Source organism: Pongo abelii, chromosome 20 (assembly GCF_028885655.2).
Source record: "Pongo abelii isolate AG06213 chromosome 20, NHGRI_mPonAbe1-v2.0_pri, whole genome shotgun sequence".
NCBI lineage: Eukaryota > Metazoa > Chordata > Mammalia > Primates > Hominidae > Pongo > Pongo abelii.
Window position 1 is genome coordinate 1,809,304 of NC_072005.2, and position 16,011 is coordinate 1,825,314.

Consider the following 16,011-nt stretch of genomic DNA (forward strand, 5'->3'; position numbering starts at 1 on the left):
AGACGGCGTCTCGCTCTGTTGCCCAGGCTAGAGTGCAGTGGCGTGATCTCGGCTCACTGCAAGCTCTGCCTCCCAGGTTCACTCCATTCGCCTGCCTCAGCCTCCCGAGTAGCTGGGACTACAGGTGCCCGACACCGCACCCGGCTAATTTTTTTTTTGTATTTTTAGTAGAGACGGGGTTTCACCGTGTTAGCCAGGATGGTCTCGATCTCCTGACCTCATGATCCTCCTGCCTTGGCCTCCCAAAGTGCTGGGATTACAGGCGTGAGCCACCGCACCAGGCCTGTTTTGTTTTTTTTGAGACAGTCTTGCTCATCGCCCAGACTGGAGTGCAGTGGCATCATCTCGGCTCACTGCAGCCTCCGCCTCCCAGGTTCAAGCAATTCTTGTGTCTCAGCCTCCGGAGTAGCTGGGATTACAGGTATGTTGCACCACACCGGGCTAATTTTTGTATTTTCAGTAGAGGCGGGATTTCATCATGTTGGCCAGACCTCAAATGATCTACCTGCCTTGGCCTCCCAAATTGCTGAGATTACAGGCATGAGCCACTGCATCTGGCTGATATTTAAAAAAAAGGGCGGGGGGGGGGCGCAGTGGCTAACACCTGTAATCCCAGCACTTTGGGAGGCTGAGGTGAGCAGATCACAAGGTCAGGAGTTCGAGACCAGCCTGGCTAATATGGTGAAACCCCATCTCTACTAAAAATACAAAAATTAGCCAGGCGTGGTGGCACATGCCTGTTAATCCCAGCTACTCAGGAAGCCGAGGCAGACTCTCTTGAACCCGGGAGGCATAGGTTGCAGCAGTGAGCCAAGATCGCACCACTGCATTCCAGCCTGGGCAACAGAGCAAGACTCTGTTTCAAAAAAAAAAAAAAAAAAAAAAAGCAGCTGAGCCCTGCATTGGAGTCACCCCAGCTCGCAGGAATGAGGCCACCTGTGTATGAAGAGCTCAGCTTTTTTTTGAGATGGACTCTCGCTCTGTCCCCAGGCTGGAGTGCAGTGGTGCGATCTTGGCTCATTGCAACCTCTGCTTCCCGGGTTCAAGCGATTCTCCTGCCTCAGCCTCCTGAGTAGCTGGGATTACAGGTGTGCACCATCATGCCCGGCTAATTTTTGTATTTTTAGTAGAGACGGGGTTTCACCCTGTTCATTAGGCTGGTCTAGAACTGCTGACCTCATGATCTGCCCTTCTCTGCCTCCCAAAGTGCTGGGTAATTACAGGCGTGAGCCACCGCTCCCAGCCGAGCTCAGCTTTTTGCCTGTCTTCCCAGCAGTGCATCCAGGCATCCTGGAGCAGAGACAGACCCCACAGGAGCGCACCCCCTCAAAACTCCTAACTCACAGCATCACCAGCAGCAACGTGGTTTTGCACCAGTTGGTTGTGGATGGCTCCTTATGCGGTGACAGAAAACTAGAACTCAGGCACACACAGCAGGTTTTTTGACTTTTATTAAATCTTTACAAAACAGAATACAAAATTCCAGCATTGACAGTTGGTGTAAAGGAAAACTTCTGAGCTCCGTCAGTTCACCTGGTACAATGGAATTAAAGTGCTTGGATGTTTTTCCCCCACTTTAAAAAAACTTTTGAGGTTTTTTTTTTTTTGTCTTTTAAAAACATCGTTAACGTTAACACATGGCTGTTCACCGTCCCCCAGTGCTGGGAGCTGGCCTGGGGCCCAGGGTCCTCCAGGATCTTCACTCATTCACAGTAACGGTTCTGACCAGTCCTCCAGGTCGCAAATGGATGCGACAGGGGTGGGGAGGGAGGAAGAAGTGACTGTCCCACCTTCAGAAAAAAAAAAAAAAAAAAAAAAGCTGCGAGCCGCTCAGCTTTCGAGACCCGATGGCTGTGGGCGCCTGCAGCAGGTGGGGGTCCGTTTGCTTGTTCTTTGATACAAAAAGGCAGAGAATCCCCCGTTACAAAACACGGAATCACTGACGGGCGAGACGTGATGGGGGAAAGGGGTGGGCGGCCTGCCCCACCCCCCAGGGGTCTTTGGAAGGGGCAGTCCACAGATATGGGCAGTGGGGATCAGGGAAGGCAGAGCACCCCCACGGCCACCGGACTGTGACCATCGTACGAGATTCAGGAGGGGCAGCAGGGCCAGGCAGACGGTCTCTGAGGCCCCCACCCCCAGGCCCCCCCGACATTCAAGTATTCTTCAAGAACAGGGAAGCAAAGTCCACCGATGTTTTTTTTCCTTAAAAAAAAAAAAAAAAAAACTAAAAAACTAAACACGACGAAGAATCTGGATTTAGAAGCCAGAGGGGCTGCCCCAGCTGTGGAGTTTGGGGGCTGCGCCGGGAAGGGCGGGCGGTGACCCTAGCCGCCCCTGCAGCACAGCCGCGCGCACTTCTAAAGTGGAACCCTGTATTGCATAGAACGTCCCCACCCACGGGGAGGGGCAGCAGGCTCCGCAGCCCCCGGGGGTTGGAGCATGGAGGGTGGGGGGACTGAGCAGACCCCCCCATTCCTGGGTGCCTGAAGGGAGGCCGAGGCCGTGGCCGTTTTCCTGAAGGTGGCAGACCAAAAACACTGCCCTGGGGGTGAGGATTCGACCAGACCCCGGGGTCTGGACTCAGCTCTAAGGACAAGGACGGAGCTGACGGAGCTTCCAGGTCAGGCCCAAGGGGCGGCGCGAGGCAGGACGTGGCTACGGTCAGACTGAGCCCTGAGAAGGGGCACTCGGGTGCCCCAAGGGGGTGTCTTCAGGACCCCCCACATTGGCTGACAGTGCCTGTCCAGCCCCTCTGCCTGCTGCGGTGAAAACGGCTTCGGGCCAGAAGGGGCTCCTGCTGTCTCAGGCCCTGGTGTGGTGGGGAGGGGCAGCAGTGAGCCCCTGGGGTCAGCTGCAGCTTAAGGTCAAGATCGGAGGCCGAATCTGGCCACCAGGAGTCCTGGACAGACAGACGGGCCTTGCAGGAAGCCCCGATTGTCAACTATCATGGGGACAAGGCAGGCGCGAGTGAAGGGCTGGGGGATCCCATGGGGTGGGTGGGTGAGCTGCCCGCCACCTGCCTGCCTGGCCCCTCTGGAGACAGGCAGCCCCTCCCCTCCCCAACCAAGCCACCAGGGGTGCTCTCAGGGTGAGGAATAGAGGGGAAGAGCCTGTCCCTGAAATACTGAGGGCTGGGAGGGAACTGTGCCCCCCTCCCCAGCTCTGCAAGATGGCAAACGCTGTGGGCCTGCTCTCCTGAGTCACTGCAAGCCACGTGGGCAGATGGCGGGCGGCACCGATGACCTGGGGGCACCTTCACAGTAGAGGTGAGCAGGGCGGGGGCCAGGGAGGGGACAAGCCCAGCCACCTACCTTCTGCTCACCTCCCCGGGTGTCTGCATTGCTTTTAACCATCCAAAGGAAAAAATAACGGGGAGGGGTGGAAACAGGAAAAAAAAACCCAAAAGCAAAAACCTTCTATAAAACACCCCCCTCAGCTGAGCTTAGTGCCTGGGAATCCAGCCAGAGGAGGGGCAGCCCGCTGGACACCGGCTGGCGATAGCTTAAAAAACCTTTCGATTTGATTGGGGGACGGGCAACCTATGTACAGAGGGGAGATGGGAGGGTCAGGCATGGTCTCCCACCAGGACCACGGGGGCCGAGGACAGGCTGGCCCTTTGCCGCCGCTGCGCCAGCTTGGACTGGGAGGGTGGAGACAGCTGCAGGCAGCGTGAGGTAGCTCGGACCAGGACGGGCTGGCCCTGCCCCGCGGCCTCCTCCTCGGCCAGGTCCTCGTCGTGCTGGGCCAGCTGCCGGTTCACGGCAATGGCCTCGGCCGCGAAAGACGTGAGGTCTTTGGCACAGCTGTTCCTGGGAAACGGCGTGGGGGTAGGTGGTCACCAAGAGGCACCCCTTAGGGGACCCCTGGAGTCTGTGAAGGCCCTGGGGGAAGGGGCTTCATGCGCCCCTCCCAGCCCCCACCCTGGGGCTCCTCTGAGCGCCAGGGCCCCACCGGGAGCTCCACTGAGTCACCAGGCTTGCCTACCTCCCCGACCCAAAGCAGCTCTCCGGGTCTTTCACAAGCGTCTTAACCTGGAAACCCCGCCCCCTGGACTCAGGGGTCCCGAGCACCCCTGTGGGCCTCACCTCTGCAGGACCATGGGAGTGGGCAAGGTGTTCTCCGGGGCGCACTGCAACGAGAATGGGCGGGGGCAGGGCTGGAGAGCAGCTGGGGCTGCCTGGGGCGCTGGGTGGGGTGTCTGGCCAAGGAATGCCGTGCCCATCCCATCCAGGACCCCACCGGAGTCCAGGAGTGCACCCGGGTGCCCCGGGAGCCAAGCGCCCGCCCCGAGGTCCCTATGGCGAGGCTCCATGTCCCCCTGCCCAGGGAACCCGAGGCTGGGCCAGGCTGAGGCCTGGTGTTACAGGACCCAGTGAGGGTGGGGGCAGAGCCCCAAGCCCCACCTCTCCCAGCTGTTCCCAGCCCAAACCCACCTCTGCCCCCCTCTTAACCCACGGGTCTCTGGATGCTTCTGGGAGGAGTTTGGAGGCCCCCAGCCCCTCGCCTGGGGACACAGAGTGACCCCAGCTTCTATTTTTAGTAAATCCTCACTCCCTGGGGTGGCAGCTCGGCTCAGATGACCTCTGGCAGGAGAAACACCCGCCTCCTCCTGGATTGGAGGCCACACAGGGAAGGGTGGAGGCAGAGCCTGGGCTTGAGACTGACGACAGGCTGGGCTGGGGTCTATGTGAGCTGGACTTGCTGCCCGCTTCACTCCAGCTTGCTGCAGGGTGTGGGTCCCCACCACCCTCCAGGAAGGTTCTCTGAGTAGCTGCTCCTGGGAGCCGCCTGCCTGGCCAGCAGGCACCGTGCACACGTGGGCGGTGGGGATTTTGGCTGCACCCCTCATCCCAGGGCAGAGCCTGCACTCTCAGGCCTCAGTGCATCTCAGGGTGTCCAGGCTACACCCTCAGGGCTTCCCATGCTCGCTCTGAGGCCACCCTGCAGCCCCCCATGCTCCCCCTGGCGCCCGTGAGGCTGGCACTCACCCCCTGAACCCAGGGGTGCTGCAGGACTTGGGCGGCACTCAGCCTCTGCTTGGCGTCACGGACGAGCAGCTTGGAGATGAGGTCTTTGGCAGCGCAGGAGATGTGGGCCCAGTCCTTGTCGGGGAACTCGTACTTGCCCTCCTGGATGCTCTCAAACAGCATGTTCTGCGGACACGGGACACAGGAGAGCTTAGACCTGCCCAAAGGCCTGGATACTGTGCACTGACACGTGGCTCCATCAAGACCCCAACCACCACCAGACCCTAGACCATGCACGCCTGGGGCGGAAGGGGCTGGGACCGGACCAGGAGAGTCAGCTCTACCCAAGTGGAGCTGAATTTAACAAAAAGGCAGCTCTGGGGGACCTGGTTCCAGGGGCCACAGGCCACAGATGCTGAGCCTTAAGCCGCGGGCAGGCAGCCTGAGCCTGATCCCCCCAAACCAGGGGCCTCACTGCACCTCTCAGCTCTCTGAACCCTGTCTGGGATTTCCCCTGGGCAGGCAAACCTGAAAAGCCTTCGGGAAACTGGAGGACAGGGCAGCACTGCCCTGTGGATGACATCGGGAAGTAGGGAACACCGGGCAAGTCCTCAGGGGTTAGGGGGAGCACAGAGTAGGTCCCCAGGGGTCTGGGGAGCACACAGGGCAGGTCCCCGGGGGTTAGAGGGCACACAGGGCAGGTCCCCGAGGATTAGGGGGTGGTCGGGGGCAGGTCCCCTGGACTTAGGGGGTGCACAGGGCAGGTCCCCTGGGGTTAGGGGGTGTTCAGGGCAGGCCCGGGGGAGGAGGGTGCCCAGGAGAGGAGGGTGCACGGGCCGCCGCACCTGGCAGGCAGGGCAGGCCTCGCCGCGGTCCCAGCCGCAGTCGCTGCCACAGCGGCCCACGAAGGGCGGGTAGCCGCTGAGCAGGATGTACAAGATGACGCCCAGGCTCCACAGGTCGCAGCGCTTGTCGTAGATGCTGGCCTCCTCGCTGAAAGCCTCTACCACCTCCGGGGCCATGTACTCCGCCGAGCCGCACTGCGGGCGGGGGAGGGGCGCGTCAGCCGGGGTTTCCCAGCATCACGTGGGAACCGAGCACGGGTAACTGCGGGTCACCTGCGCCAGCCGGCTCGGACCCCGCCCCGCCCAGCCCGACCTATCAGCGGCTGCCGGGAACGCGCCCCGCCCAATCAGCAGGTGCAGAGCTCGCCCCTCCCCCACCGCGGCCCCGCCCCACCCGGCCAAACAGCGACCGGTAGGGGCGCCTGCTCGAGGCCCCGCCGCGTCACCCCGCCCAACCAATCAGCGGCTGTTGCTAGGCGGAAGCCCGAGCTCCGCGGCCTGGAGCTGCTGGGTGGCCCAGGCTCCGCGAGGTTATGCAACCGCAGAGCAGGCGGCCGAGCCCCCCAGCCCTCCCCGCGGGCCCTCACCGGAGTAAGCAGCTCCGGGGTGGAGATAGGGGAGCAGTCCCCGTTGAGTTTGATGCCGCTGCCCAGGTCGAAGTCACAGATCTTCACGGGGGAGACCTGGGAGGGGCCAAAAGGGCCGTGAGCCTGGGGTCCCACGCGGCCCACCCCTCCCGCGGGGCCACCCTGCCGGAGCTGGCCTACCTGGTTGGGGTGCTCACAGAGGATGTTTTCCGGCTTTAGGTCCCTGTGGGCGATGCCTGGGGGAGAAGCCACAGAACCACGAGGGGGTGAGGGGCTGGGGGTCTTCCAGGAGTCCTTGGCAGGCGGCCCTAGGAGGCTCCGGGCGGGGTCACCACCCACCTTTGTTATGCAGAAAATCCAAGGCACTGGCCACGTCCTGCACCACCACGCTGGCCTCCAGCTCGTTGAAGTGCCGGCGCTTGTGGATGTGGCTCAGGATGGAGCCTGGGCAGGGCAGGACAGGGGGAACACGCAGGTCACCTCAAAGTCCCCTCAAGGCCAGCACCCACCTCCACTTTGGTGGGGGCGCCCCCACACCAGCTTCCTCCAGCCCAAAGGCCTCACCCGAGCCACCATTTGAGCAGGACACTCACCCCACAAGCCCCCTCCTGCAGGTGGCACTAGGCCCCCATCCCATAATACCTCCCAGCTCCCTCCCTCCTCACAGCCTGGAGCCCCCAGGTACCTCCCCGCATCTTCTCAAACACCAGGTAGAAGCGGTCCTCCTCCTCGAAGAACTCGATCAGCTCTAGAACGTTCCTGGGGTGGGGGTGGGGGTGGGGGCAGGAGAGGAGCTGAGGCTTCCTGAGGCCCCTGGGTACCGGCTGCCCGGCCTAGGAGGGGCCCACCCCTCTTGGTGCTGGCCCATCCATCGGAGGCTGGGACTGGGGCAATAGGCCAGCTTCACACTGCCCGCCTGGGGCTGTCAGCCAGCCTGCTTCAGGGAGGGGAATGCAGGGCCTGGGAAACTGGGTGCCCTACAGACGCTTGCTGGGGGTAATGTGAAAGACGGCTCAGGCCAGCGCTGTGGCAAGGGTGGCTCACCTACCTGTGTCCCTGGCACTGGTACAGCATCTCCACCTCCCGGAAAACCCTGCTCCGAATGTGGCCTGGCTGCTTCTCAATGATCTGAAACAGGCGGAAAGGACACAGCACCTGGGTTGGTGGGACGCTCATAGCCGAGAAGGGGCCAGAAACTCCACTGCCACGGCTGGAATTCACCACACTTACGCCCTGCAACTCTGGAAAGCAGGGCTCACGCCTGTCATCCCAGCACTTTGGGAGGCCGAGGCGGGTGGATCATGAGGTCAGGAGATTGAGACCATCCTGGCCAACATGGTGAAACGCTGTCTCTACTGAAAATACAAAAATTAGCTGGGTGTGGTGGCACGCGCCTGTAATCCCAACTACTTGTGAGGCTGAGGCAGAAGAATCACTTGAACCCGGGAGGTGGAGGTTGCAGGGAGCTGAGATGGCGCCATTGCACTCCAGCAGCCTGGTGACAGAGTGAGACTCCATCTCAAAAAAAAAAAAAAAAAAAAAAGCCAGTGGGGGCTGCTTTCTACCTGTGACCCTGACGCTCTCAGAGACGTATTTGGGACCTATGACGTCTGCACAACACCCCCACAGGACGTCAGGGTTCCCTGCCCTGGGCGGCCACCCTCCCTGACCCAGAGGCAGTCAGCTGTAGTCCTCTGTCCTCACAAGGCAGGTCCCTGGTGACCCACAGAACTAGGGAGGCCTCAGGACACCTGGCTGCCCGCCCACCAGGCCCCACCTACATGTAGCCACAGCACCAAGTCCTGCTCCCCAGCTCCGTGCCAGCCTGGGCAGACACTTGCCTGCCGCCTCAGCCAGTATCTGTTTCGGGCCCGCCCTGGTTGGCTGTCCCAGCCACTGGTGGATCCAGCCTCCCTGAGCCCCGGAGCCTCAGGAAGCCACCCTACTGCCCCCAGCAGCTCCAGCTGCTCCCTGCCACCTTCACTCACAGAGGTGGGGTGAGGAGGTGTCTGCAGCTTCCCCTGGCACCTGCTGGGACCCTTCTGCCAGGCTGGACATGTTAGCCCCTCTCACTGGGCGGGTGGCTGGCTGCATGAGCACTCTGCCCAGGGTTCCCTGCCCATTGCGATGGCCTGGTGGCAGTAGGGATGTGGCATTCCACCCTTGGGTCCCTGGCTCCTGCCTCTGCAGTCCCGTGTCTATACTGACAGACAACACTGTCCCAGCGAGGGGCAAGAGAACAACTGGACGCCAGGGTGTCCTGAAATACCACCACCCAGGCCGCTGCTGAAAGCTGTGCCCAGCAGGCACTGCAGATGGTTCTGGATAAAACTGAACCTCGTCCTGTCCCTTGGGTGGCTGGCTACAATGCTGCCTCAGGGAGGGGGCGCAGCCCCTCCTGGCATGGAAGGGGCCTATTCTGAGGTCCCAGCATGGGGGCTCTGCATCCAGCCAGCAGCCTCACAGCACCAGGTGACCCCAGGGCGGCTTCCCGCAGCACGACCCCCTGAGGGCAGAGGGCCCACACCCCAGTCCCCATACAACGAAACAACGCTCCTCAGACCCACGGGCCCAGCGATTCGCCTCTCTGACTCGCCCAGGACACCTCCTCCTCCCACTGCCACCTGGCCGGACCAACTCCCGGACGTCAGTGGCCAACAACACCTCCAGCAGGAAGTCCCCCAGGCTCTGCAGATACCAGCACTGACCACACCGGGTCAATGTGGCAAGATGACCAGGGAGGTGGCTCTGAGACACCAGTTAGGAGCCCCCAGAGGCCACACAGCATGAGTCAGGCTACCTAACCCCCCGAGCCTCAGTGTCCCTATCTGTCAAACAAGGACAGGAAGCAAGGCTGGGCCACCAGGAGAGAGCTGTGCTCAGACGGACGCCTGCTGTGCAGAAGTGCTTCCGGAGGGGCCTAGTGCTCCTGCACCATCGCCTTGGCCTGCCTGGGGGCTCCCAGGAGGCAGGGACCATCTGTACTGCGTCTGTCCCTGCCTGTTGCCGCTGTGGTCCCAGCACCTGGCCAGTAACCTCCCCAGGTTGGCCACCCCTCTTCTTCCTCCTCCTCCTCCTCAAAGAAAAGCTCTGGCCTGGCCGTCCACCAGGACCCACAGGCTCCTGGCGAGCCCTGCTCTCCAGGGCACACCTGGCCCTCTTTCCCAGGCAGCCAGCCCTCCCGGGACCCCACCCAGCCCAGGAGCCGGATGCCAGGTCACGAGGGAAGCCTGGAAGATTTCTTGGAACACAGGATCCAACCGGCCCGCAAGGTCACAGGGTCACAACCAGGGCCTCAACAGGGCTCCTGCTCCCAGCCCTTCAGCCACACCCTGGGTCCGGCAGCTGCCCCTGGCTAGGGTGACACAGGGGGCTCTCATGGGCCTGCACTGAGGTTCCCCAAACGCAGAGCCCCTCTGGGCCCTGGGATATGACATTGCATTTTGATCCTTGAAACCAAACTGTCGTGTACCCTCAGGGACAGCTCAGAGGCAGGGATGGCCAAGGGGACCCAATGGGCACAGTGTCTCTGACTGAAGCCCCCACCCTGGTACCAGAGGGGCCACCCCCGCTGTCATTTCCGACTGGACTCAGGGCCCGGTGGCCACTTTTAGACACGGGTCTTCCCGGCTGTAGGACGGGGAGCCGGAATGCCACACGCTGTTTCCACCCCTGCTCAGCACCCATCCCAAGGCGCTGGGTTCCCCAGGGCGCGGCCGCGGGCCCACCTTGACGGCGTACTCCTGGCTGGTGATCAGGTTGATGCAGGTCTGCACTCGGGCATGAGCGCCCTCCCCCAGCACATCCTCCTGCAGCTGGTAGACGTCTGCCGGGCAGCAGGGCGGGCGTGAGAGGGACCCCAGCTGTTCCCCGCTCCCGGCTCCCCCAATGCCCGCCATCCCTGCTCACCTTCAAACCTGCCGGAGAAGCTGTCGGTGGCCCGGCCGCGCTTCTTCTTCTTGCCCCTCTTCTTGGCGTCCGGGATGTCAATGGGCTGGCTGGCAGGCATGTCTGTTCCAGGAGGCACGCCCAGGGGGCTCAGGACACGGCCCTGGCCGGCCAGCCCCCACCCCCCTGCAGGGGTTGGCCACTGCCATGGCGGCGACAGCGGCTGCCCTGTGCCCTCCTCCCCCTCGGGCCCCTCACCAGGGCGGGCTGAGCACTGCAGGCCAAAGTCAGAGTCTCCGTGGTCGGGCTGGTCTAGGGGGAAGGCCAGCTCGAAGGGGTTCTGCCCCTGCAGGGGAGAGGAGATGAGAGGCACTCAGGCCCCATCCCTCCCCACGCAGCAGGGAGACCTATCCCGCCCCAGTGCCACAGCGTCCAGGCTGACAAGCCCTGTGCTGAGCATTACGGAAAAATCAACTCGTCCCCGCTCACACACCAGAATCAACTCCCACCAGGATCAACTCCCAACGGGGCAGGCAGCATAAACCAGGGGACCCCCAGCTCCTGGGATTCACCTCCTCGCTGCCCCACACTCAGTGTGTGTGTGGATTTCTCTCTTTTTTAAATTTATATTTTGTAGAGATAAAGTCTTGCTATGTTACCCAGGCTGGTCTTGAACCCCTGGCCTCAAGCGATCCTCCTGCCTCAGCCTCCCAAAGTGCTGGGATCACAGGTGTGGGCCACATGTGGAAGGTGTGAGGCCTCCTAGCACCTCAGCAAAGCAAGATCAGGAGATGTAGAGTCTCTTGGGGGGTCCATGGAATTTGCCAGCCCAGGGGGTGATTCTGTCCCCCAGGAGACACTGGGCCATGTCTGGGGACATCCGTGGTTGTGACTGGTTGGGGGAGCTCCTGGCATGGAGTAGGTTGGGGCAGGGATGCTGCTCAGCACCCTGCAGTGCCCAGGACGGCCCCACCCCAGAGAAAGATGGGCCGCAACCTCCACAGGGACGTGGGGTAGACCTCCTCCCACCCACAGAGCCCTGGGGGCCTCTGGGAAAGGGGTGCATTGCGGGGAGGGGACAGACACAAGCAGCTGGCTCTCGGGAACCCTGCCTCTGATGCCAGGGTTGAGTCACCGTGGGGCCCAAGCCGTGTCTTGCACCTCCGTCTGCTTGTCCACAGAACGGGGACAGCTGACCTCTGGGGCGGGTTGTGGGGATCAAAGGCAGCGGGGCAGTGGAAGGGAGGTGAGTCACCGGGCGGGCTGCCAGCCTGGTGGCTGTGCCTGCTTTCCCACGGTGTCCTGGGCTATCTCAGGGCAGCTGAGTCCTCCCTGGGCCTCAGTTTCCCCCATCTAAGATGGCACACCACCACCTCTCCTTCCCCTAAGCTGCCCCCCTCCCTTTCGCTCAGTGCCTGGGGCTGGCGGGGTGAGAATTCAGTGCCTGGTGCTCTGGGGCCTGCTGAAGGTGGGGGCTCTGCCTCCATCACCCCTGCCTTCTGCCCCTATCCAAGCCCAGGCACCTGCACTCCTCCGCCCGTGTCCCGCAGCTGCCCGGCACACCTTTCCCCCCGCCAGCTCTGTGCATCTAAGCCCCCGCCACCCACCAGAGGCTCATCTGCTTCCAGCCCCCTAACCCCACAGCTACCAGGTACCGAGTCAGTATACACAGTGCTGTACTGGTCCTGGGGGCTCACGGGAGAGGCACCCACAGGCGTGAGTGCCAGGCCCTGCCCAGACCACATCCTGCACTCTCCCATTTCAGTGCCAGACATCCCTGGAGGGAGCCCCTGGCAGGCCCTGGTACCCGGCTAAGGAACCTGCCTTGGGCCCTGGCAGCCAGGATTCAAATCCAGGCCTGTTGCACTGGGCAGGCAAAAAATGACCCAGCCCCAGGACCATGGGAGCAACACCCTGACCAGGGAGCAAGAACAGTGCAGATTAGAGTAGGCTTTGCCCAGCCTCCGTGGAAGGTGGTGGCATACACATGTACGTTTCCACAGAGCAAATGGCCCAGCGCGGGGACTGCCGGCCCTTTACGAGGGGCCGGGCCTTTGAAGCTGGGGAACCGAGGCCCGGTCAGGTTCCTTGTACCACTGAGCTCTCACTCAGCCTCACCTGTCCGGGTGAACCAGACGGGAGGGGCCCACAGAGGTGGCGGGGGTCCCAGTCCCACTGAGGATGCTGGGTGCTCTGGGCCAAGTCAGTGCCCCTCTCTGGGCCCCAGACAACCTGAGTGTGGCTCTAACAAGAGGGTTGTTCAGCAGAAGTGAGACTCCAGTGGAGCCCGTGGGAGACCCGAGGCCAGGAGATGGGTGGAGGCCAGAGGGCAGAGTCTGGGAGGGGCTGGGAGCCAAGCTGCCCTCCTGCATCCCCACCCATCCTGGCTCGGCCAGATAGCTACCAGGAGGCCGCTGGGGGAGGAGGGAAGGAAGGGGGGGCTCCAACTAGCCCCCATGGGGAGTCAGCATTCCCATAAGGCTCCTGTCCAGAGGCCCCTGGTGGCCCCGGAGCAGCCACCACAAGGCGGGTGACCAGGGTCTAAGGCCAGACTGGCGTTCACCTGCTGTCTGACCTTGGCCTAGTGACCTCGCCCTGGGGTCTGTCAGGGTTGAGACGGGAGGCAGCTGCCCCCAACTCGTGGGAGCTCACGAGAGTGAAATGACCTAAGGGGCCACAGAGCCCAGCGTGAGCCCCTGGCCTTGTCTGGCCACCGTTCCCCTGTGCCAGCCACAGCCTCCAACTCAGCAAAGCTACAGATGGACGGCCGCAGCCACCACGGCGGAGGGGCCAGCCACCATGAGACTCCGTGGCCTCCTCGCCCGTCTACAGGGGAGCCCCAGGCAACACACGCCTGCGGTCTCGGAGCCTCACTTTCCCATCTGCGAATGGAAAGAAACCCAAGGCGCCCACAGACGTGCCTCCCTGCTGGGCTGCTGCCTGCTGGAGGCAAGGAGGGTATTTCAGGAGAGGTGGCCCCAATCCAGGGAGCAGCCGTGCATGGTGGGGGCTGTGGGGGGAGATTCCTAGAGCAACCGGTCCCGGCCACCTGGAGGAACACCTCACAGCCGGGACTGCCTGCCAGGCCCTCCTCCACCGAGATGCCCACCTTCCCAGCTCCCAGCCAGGCTGCCCTGGCCATGCACAGAGGCCAGCCCACGGTCCTGGGCAGTGTGGGCGGTCCTGGTCCCACTGTTCTAGGTCTGGCCGTGAGACTCGAGTCAGCAGGCCTTGGCAGGAGGCGGCTGGAACCATCTAGAAAGTTCAAGTGTGCTTTGGCTGCCTGGCTGGCCCCATGCACTGATCCTGTATCAGCTCACACCTGGCCCCAGGAGGGAAAAGACCACTGTCAGGTCCTCCTCTTTCCCGCCCAGCCCCTGACACTCTGATGGTGCCAGGCCTGCTGCCCTAGGGGAAAACTGGGCAGGGGTGGCAGGGGTGGAGTGGTGCCCTGGGGCGCTGGCTGGACAGACCTGGGAATTCTTCCCAGTCTCTCCTTGCTCCTGCCACCCTGGAGCACCGCCTGTGTGTACACACAAGACACAGACACACACACACACACACACACACACACACACATACACTCACTCTCTCCCTCTCCCTCTCTCCAGTCCTGCCTTCCCTACCGGGCAACAGGTCCCTGCCCAAGGAAGCCCAGTGAAGCGATTACATAACCCCGGCCTGAGGGGTGGGGCGGGCCGGCTGACATCACTGCGTCCCCTGGGCCAGGTCCTGCAGGGCCCCTGCCCAGCACCTGCCCTCCCCTTCCCCCCTAGATTTGCTCATCTGAAACCAGCTCTCAACAGCAGTCACCGCCCGGGCTGCGCAGAAACTTCCCGCTCCGACAGGAAACAGTACTTGGGCCTGGGGTGTCTGCGAAGTGCAGGGCTGAGGGGACATCCCATCCCCACCCCCACGGCACAGGCCCCCTGGGGGTGGGTGCACCTGACCAGCCCGGTCTGGGGATTCTGAAAGAAAGTCCCCAGAAGCCACATGGAGGTGGGAATGGGGCTGTGGCCCGCTGACCCCTCCCCACCAGGGCACAACCAACTGGAGCTTGCAGGGGACACCCCCCATAAGCCACATGCAGCGACTGGGACAGGACTGCAGCCCGCTGACCCCCCAGAACATACCCGGCGGGGGCTTGCAGGGGACACACAGCCTGGTGCCCTGACCGGGAGGGGGCTCCTGCTCCCAGCCTCACTTGGGGGTCCTGGAGGGAGGAGCCGGCGGCCACGGCCGGGGAGAGGACTGTGGCCTGCTGAACCCCCATCCTCGCACACCGACCCCGCTTCACCGCACGGCCGGCCCGGGCAGCCCCGGGTGTAGGGCGGGGGCCAGGCACGAGCCCCGGGAGCCGATCTTAGGGGCGGGCCCCGCGCCCCCGACGCCGGCCATTCCGGTGGTCCAGCCCGGAGCGCCCCCAAACCGACCCCGGGCCTCACCTTGAACGAACGGTGGAAACCCTGAAGTTCGGCCGGTTTCTTCTGCACCATCTTCTGTCCGGGCCCCGCCAGCGGGGGAGGGGACCGAGGGCCCGGGGGGCGGCCCGAGGGCGGGCGGCCGGGCGGGGGGCGGCCGAGGAGGGGACCCTACGGGCGGGAGCAGACAAAGGGAGGGCGGTGAGCGGAGCCCAGCCTGCCAGGAGCGCGGACCGGGCGGGGGCGGCGAGGGCTCCGCGGGGCCCGTTTCCCGCTACCAGGTCGGGGTCCTCGGGGCCGCCCTGGGGTTCGCACTCACCGGGGTCGGGCTTGGGCCGGGGCCGCAGTGCCGCCGCCGCCGCCCCACGTCGCGCAGCCCGGACCCCGCTCCGCGGACCGCGCGGGGAACAGCGCCGCCGCCGCCGCCGCCAGCGCGGACCCCTCTACTTGGGCCGCCGCCGCTGAGAGGAGCCGGGCGCGTTGCCGCCGCCGCCACCTTTATAGGCCCGGACCTCCTCTGGCCCCGCCCCCGACGCAGGCTCCGCCCGGCCTCACCCCCTGCGCACGACGTGGGCGGAGCCAGAAGAGGGCTCTCTCCGGGAATCCAGTGCGGCTGCGCGCTTCGGCGGCGGGGGCGTGTCCGAAACGGCTAGCGCACGCCTGCGCAGTGCGGCGCACGGGGTCTTGGTGCGGAACCTAGGCAGCGGCCCTGCAGCGCGGCCCGAAGCTGGCCTGTTTTTGCCGCCTGAGGCTGGCGGGGCTCGTGGGACCTGCGAGGCACTGGGCCGAGTCCTACCGCCTGGCCCCACACAGGGCAACTCCCTCGGCCTGTCAACCCAGGCCTAGGATACCCCGACTCCCTTGGGTCATGCCCTCGCTCTAGAACCTGCCATGGCTCCCTCTTGGCGGTTCTCCAGTGCTGGCTCCAGCAGTCCCCCTCGTGCACCACCAGCACGCTTGGAGTCCCAGCCACTCCCTTCTAGTGCTGGGGGACCAGCCACCGCCACCTACTTTCTTCTTCCCTTGGGCCACCCTGCCTGGGGAGCAGTGAGCTCCCTGAGTTTGCTTTGTGGTTGGCAGGAACCAGAGTAGAGGGTGGGGACCGAGGTCTGTGAAGGACCCTTCCTCTGTCCTTGAATAGCATTTCAGGGAGAACTGGGACCTGAGACCCACTGGGAAAGAGCCCAAGGGGTGGATGGTGGCCAGGACAGGAAGTAAAACACAGTCCCATTTTGGCTGGGGCACCAAACCAGGCTTAGATAGAATCAGCCTGTCCTGAGCTGCCAGTCCCCCATCCCAC

General features: G+C 63.5%; 1 protein-coding gene across 3 annotated transcripts; it reads right to left on the reverse strand.

Annotated features, from left to right (window-relative positions):
* Positions 1-1,435: 1,435 nt before the first annotated feature.
* On the reverse strand, positions 1,436-15,185 carry MKNK2 (MAPK interacting serine/threonine kinase 2). Of its 3 annotated transcripts, XM_024236564.3 has the most exons (14): positions 15,031-15,185; positions 14,736-14,882; positions 10,549-10,636; positions 10,312-10,413; positions 10,131-10,228; positions 7,451-7,530; positions 7,088-7,161; positions 6,742-6,846; positions 6,583-6,638; positions 6,403-6,498; positions 5,816-6,010; positions 4,992-5,156; positions 4,089-4,132; positions 1,436-3,812 (listed from the first exon to the last, which is right to left on the reverse strand). In XM_024236564.3, the coding sequence occupies exons 2-14, from the start codon at positions 14,784-14,786 to the stop codon at positions 3,569-3,571; spliced, it is 1,398 nt and encodes a 465-aa protein (XP_024092332.1). In that variant the 5' UTR covers positions 14,787-14,882; positions 15,031-15,185; the 3' UTR covers positions 1,436-3,568. The 3 variants fall into 3 exon arrangements, with proteins under 3 accessions (XP_024092332.1, XP_054394590.1, XP_054394588.1); XM_054538615.2 differs by lacking the exons at positions 14,736-14,882; positions 15,031-15,185 and adding an exon at positions 10,950-11,836 and having other exon boundaries at positions 1,436-2,205; XM_054538613.2 differs by lacking the exons at positions 14,736-14,882; positions 15,031-15,185 and adding an exon at positions 10,950-11,835.
* Positions 15,186-16,011: the final 826 nt, after the last annotated feature.

Bases quoted from the DNA above. Each gene is read 5' to 3' on its own strand.
- MKNK2 (XM_054538613.2), bottom strand. From the start codon at position 11,033: ATGTGGCCCACACCTGTGATCCCAGCACTTTGGGAGGCTGAGGCAGGA. The intron at 7,162-7,450 runs GTAGGTGAGCCA...CCCCCACCCCAG, and splicing joins TACCAGTGCCAGGGACACAG to GAACGTTCTAGAGCTGATCG. The intron at 5,157-5,815 runs GTGCGGCGGCCC...CCGTGTCCGCAG, and splicing joins AGGCCTGCCCTGCCTGCCAG to AACATGCTGTTTGAGAGCAT.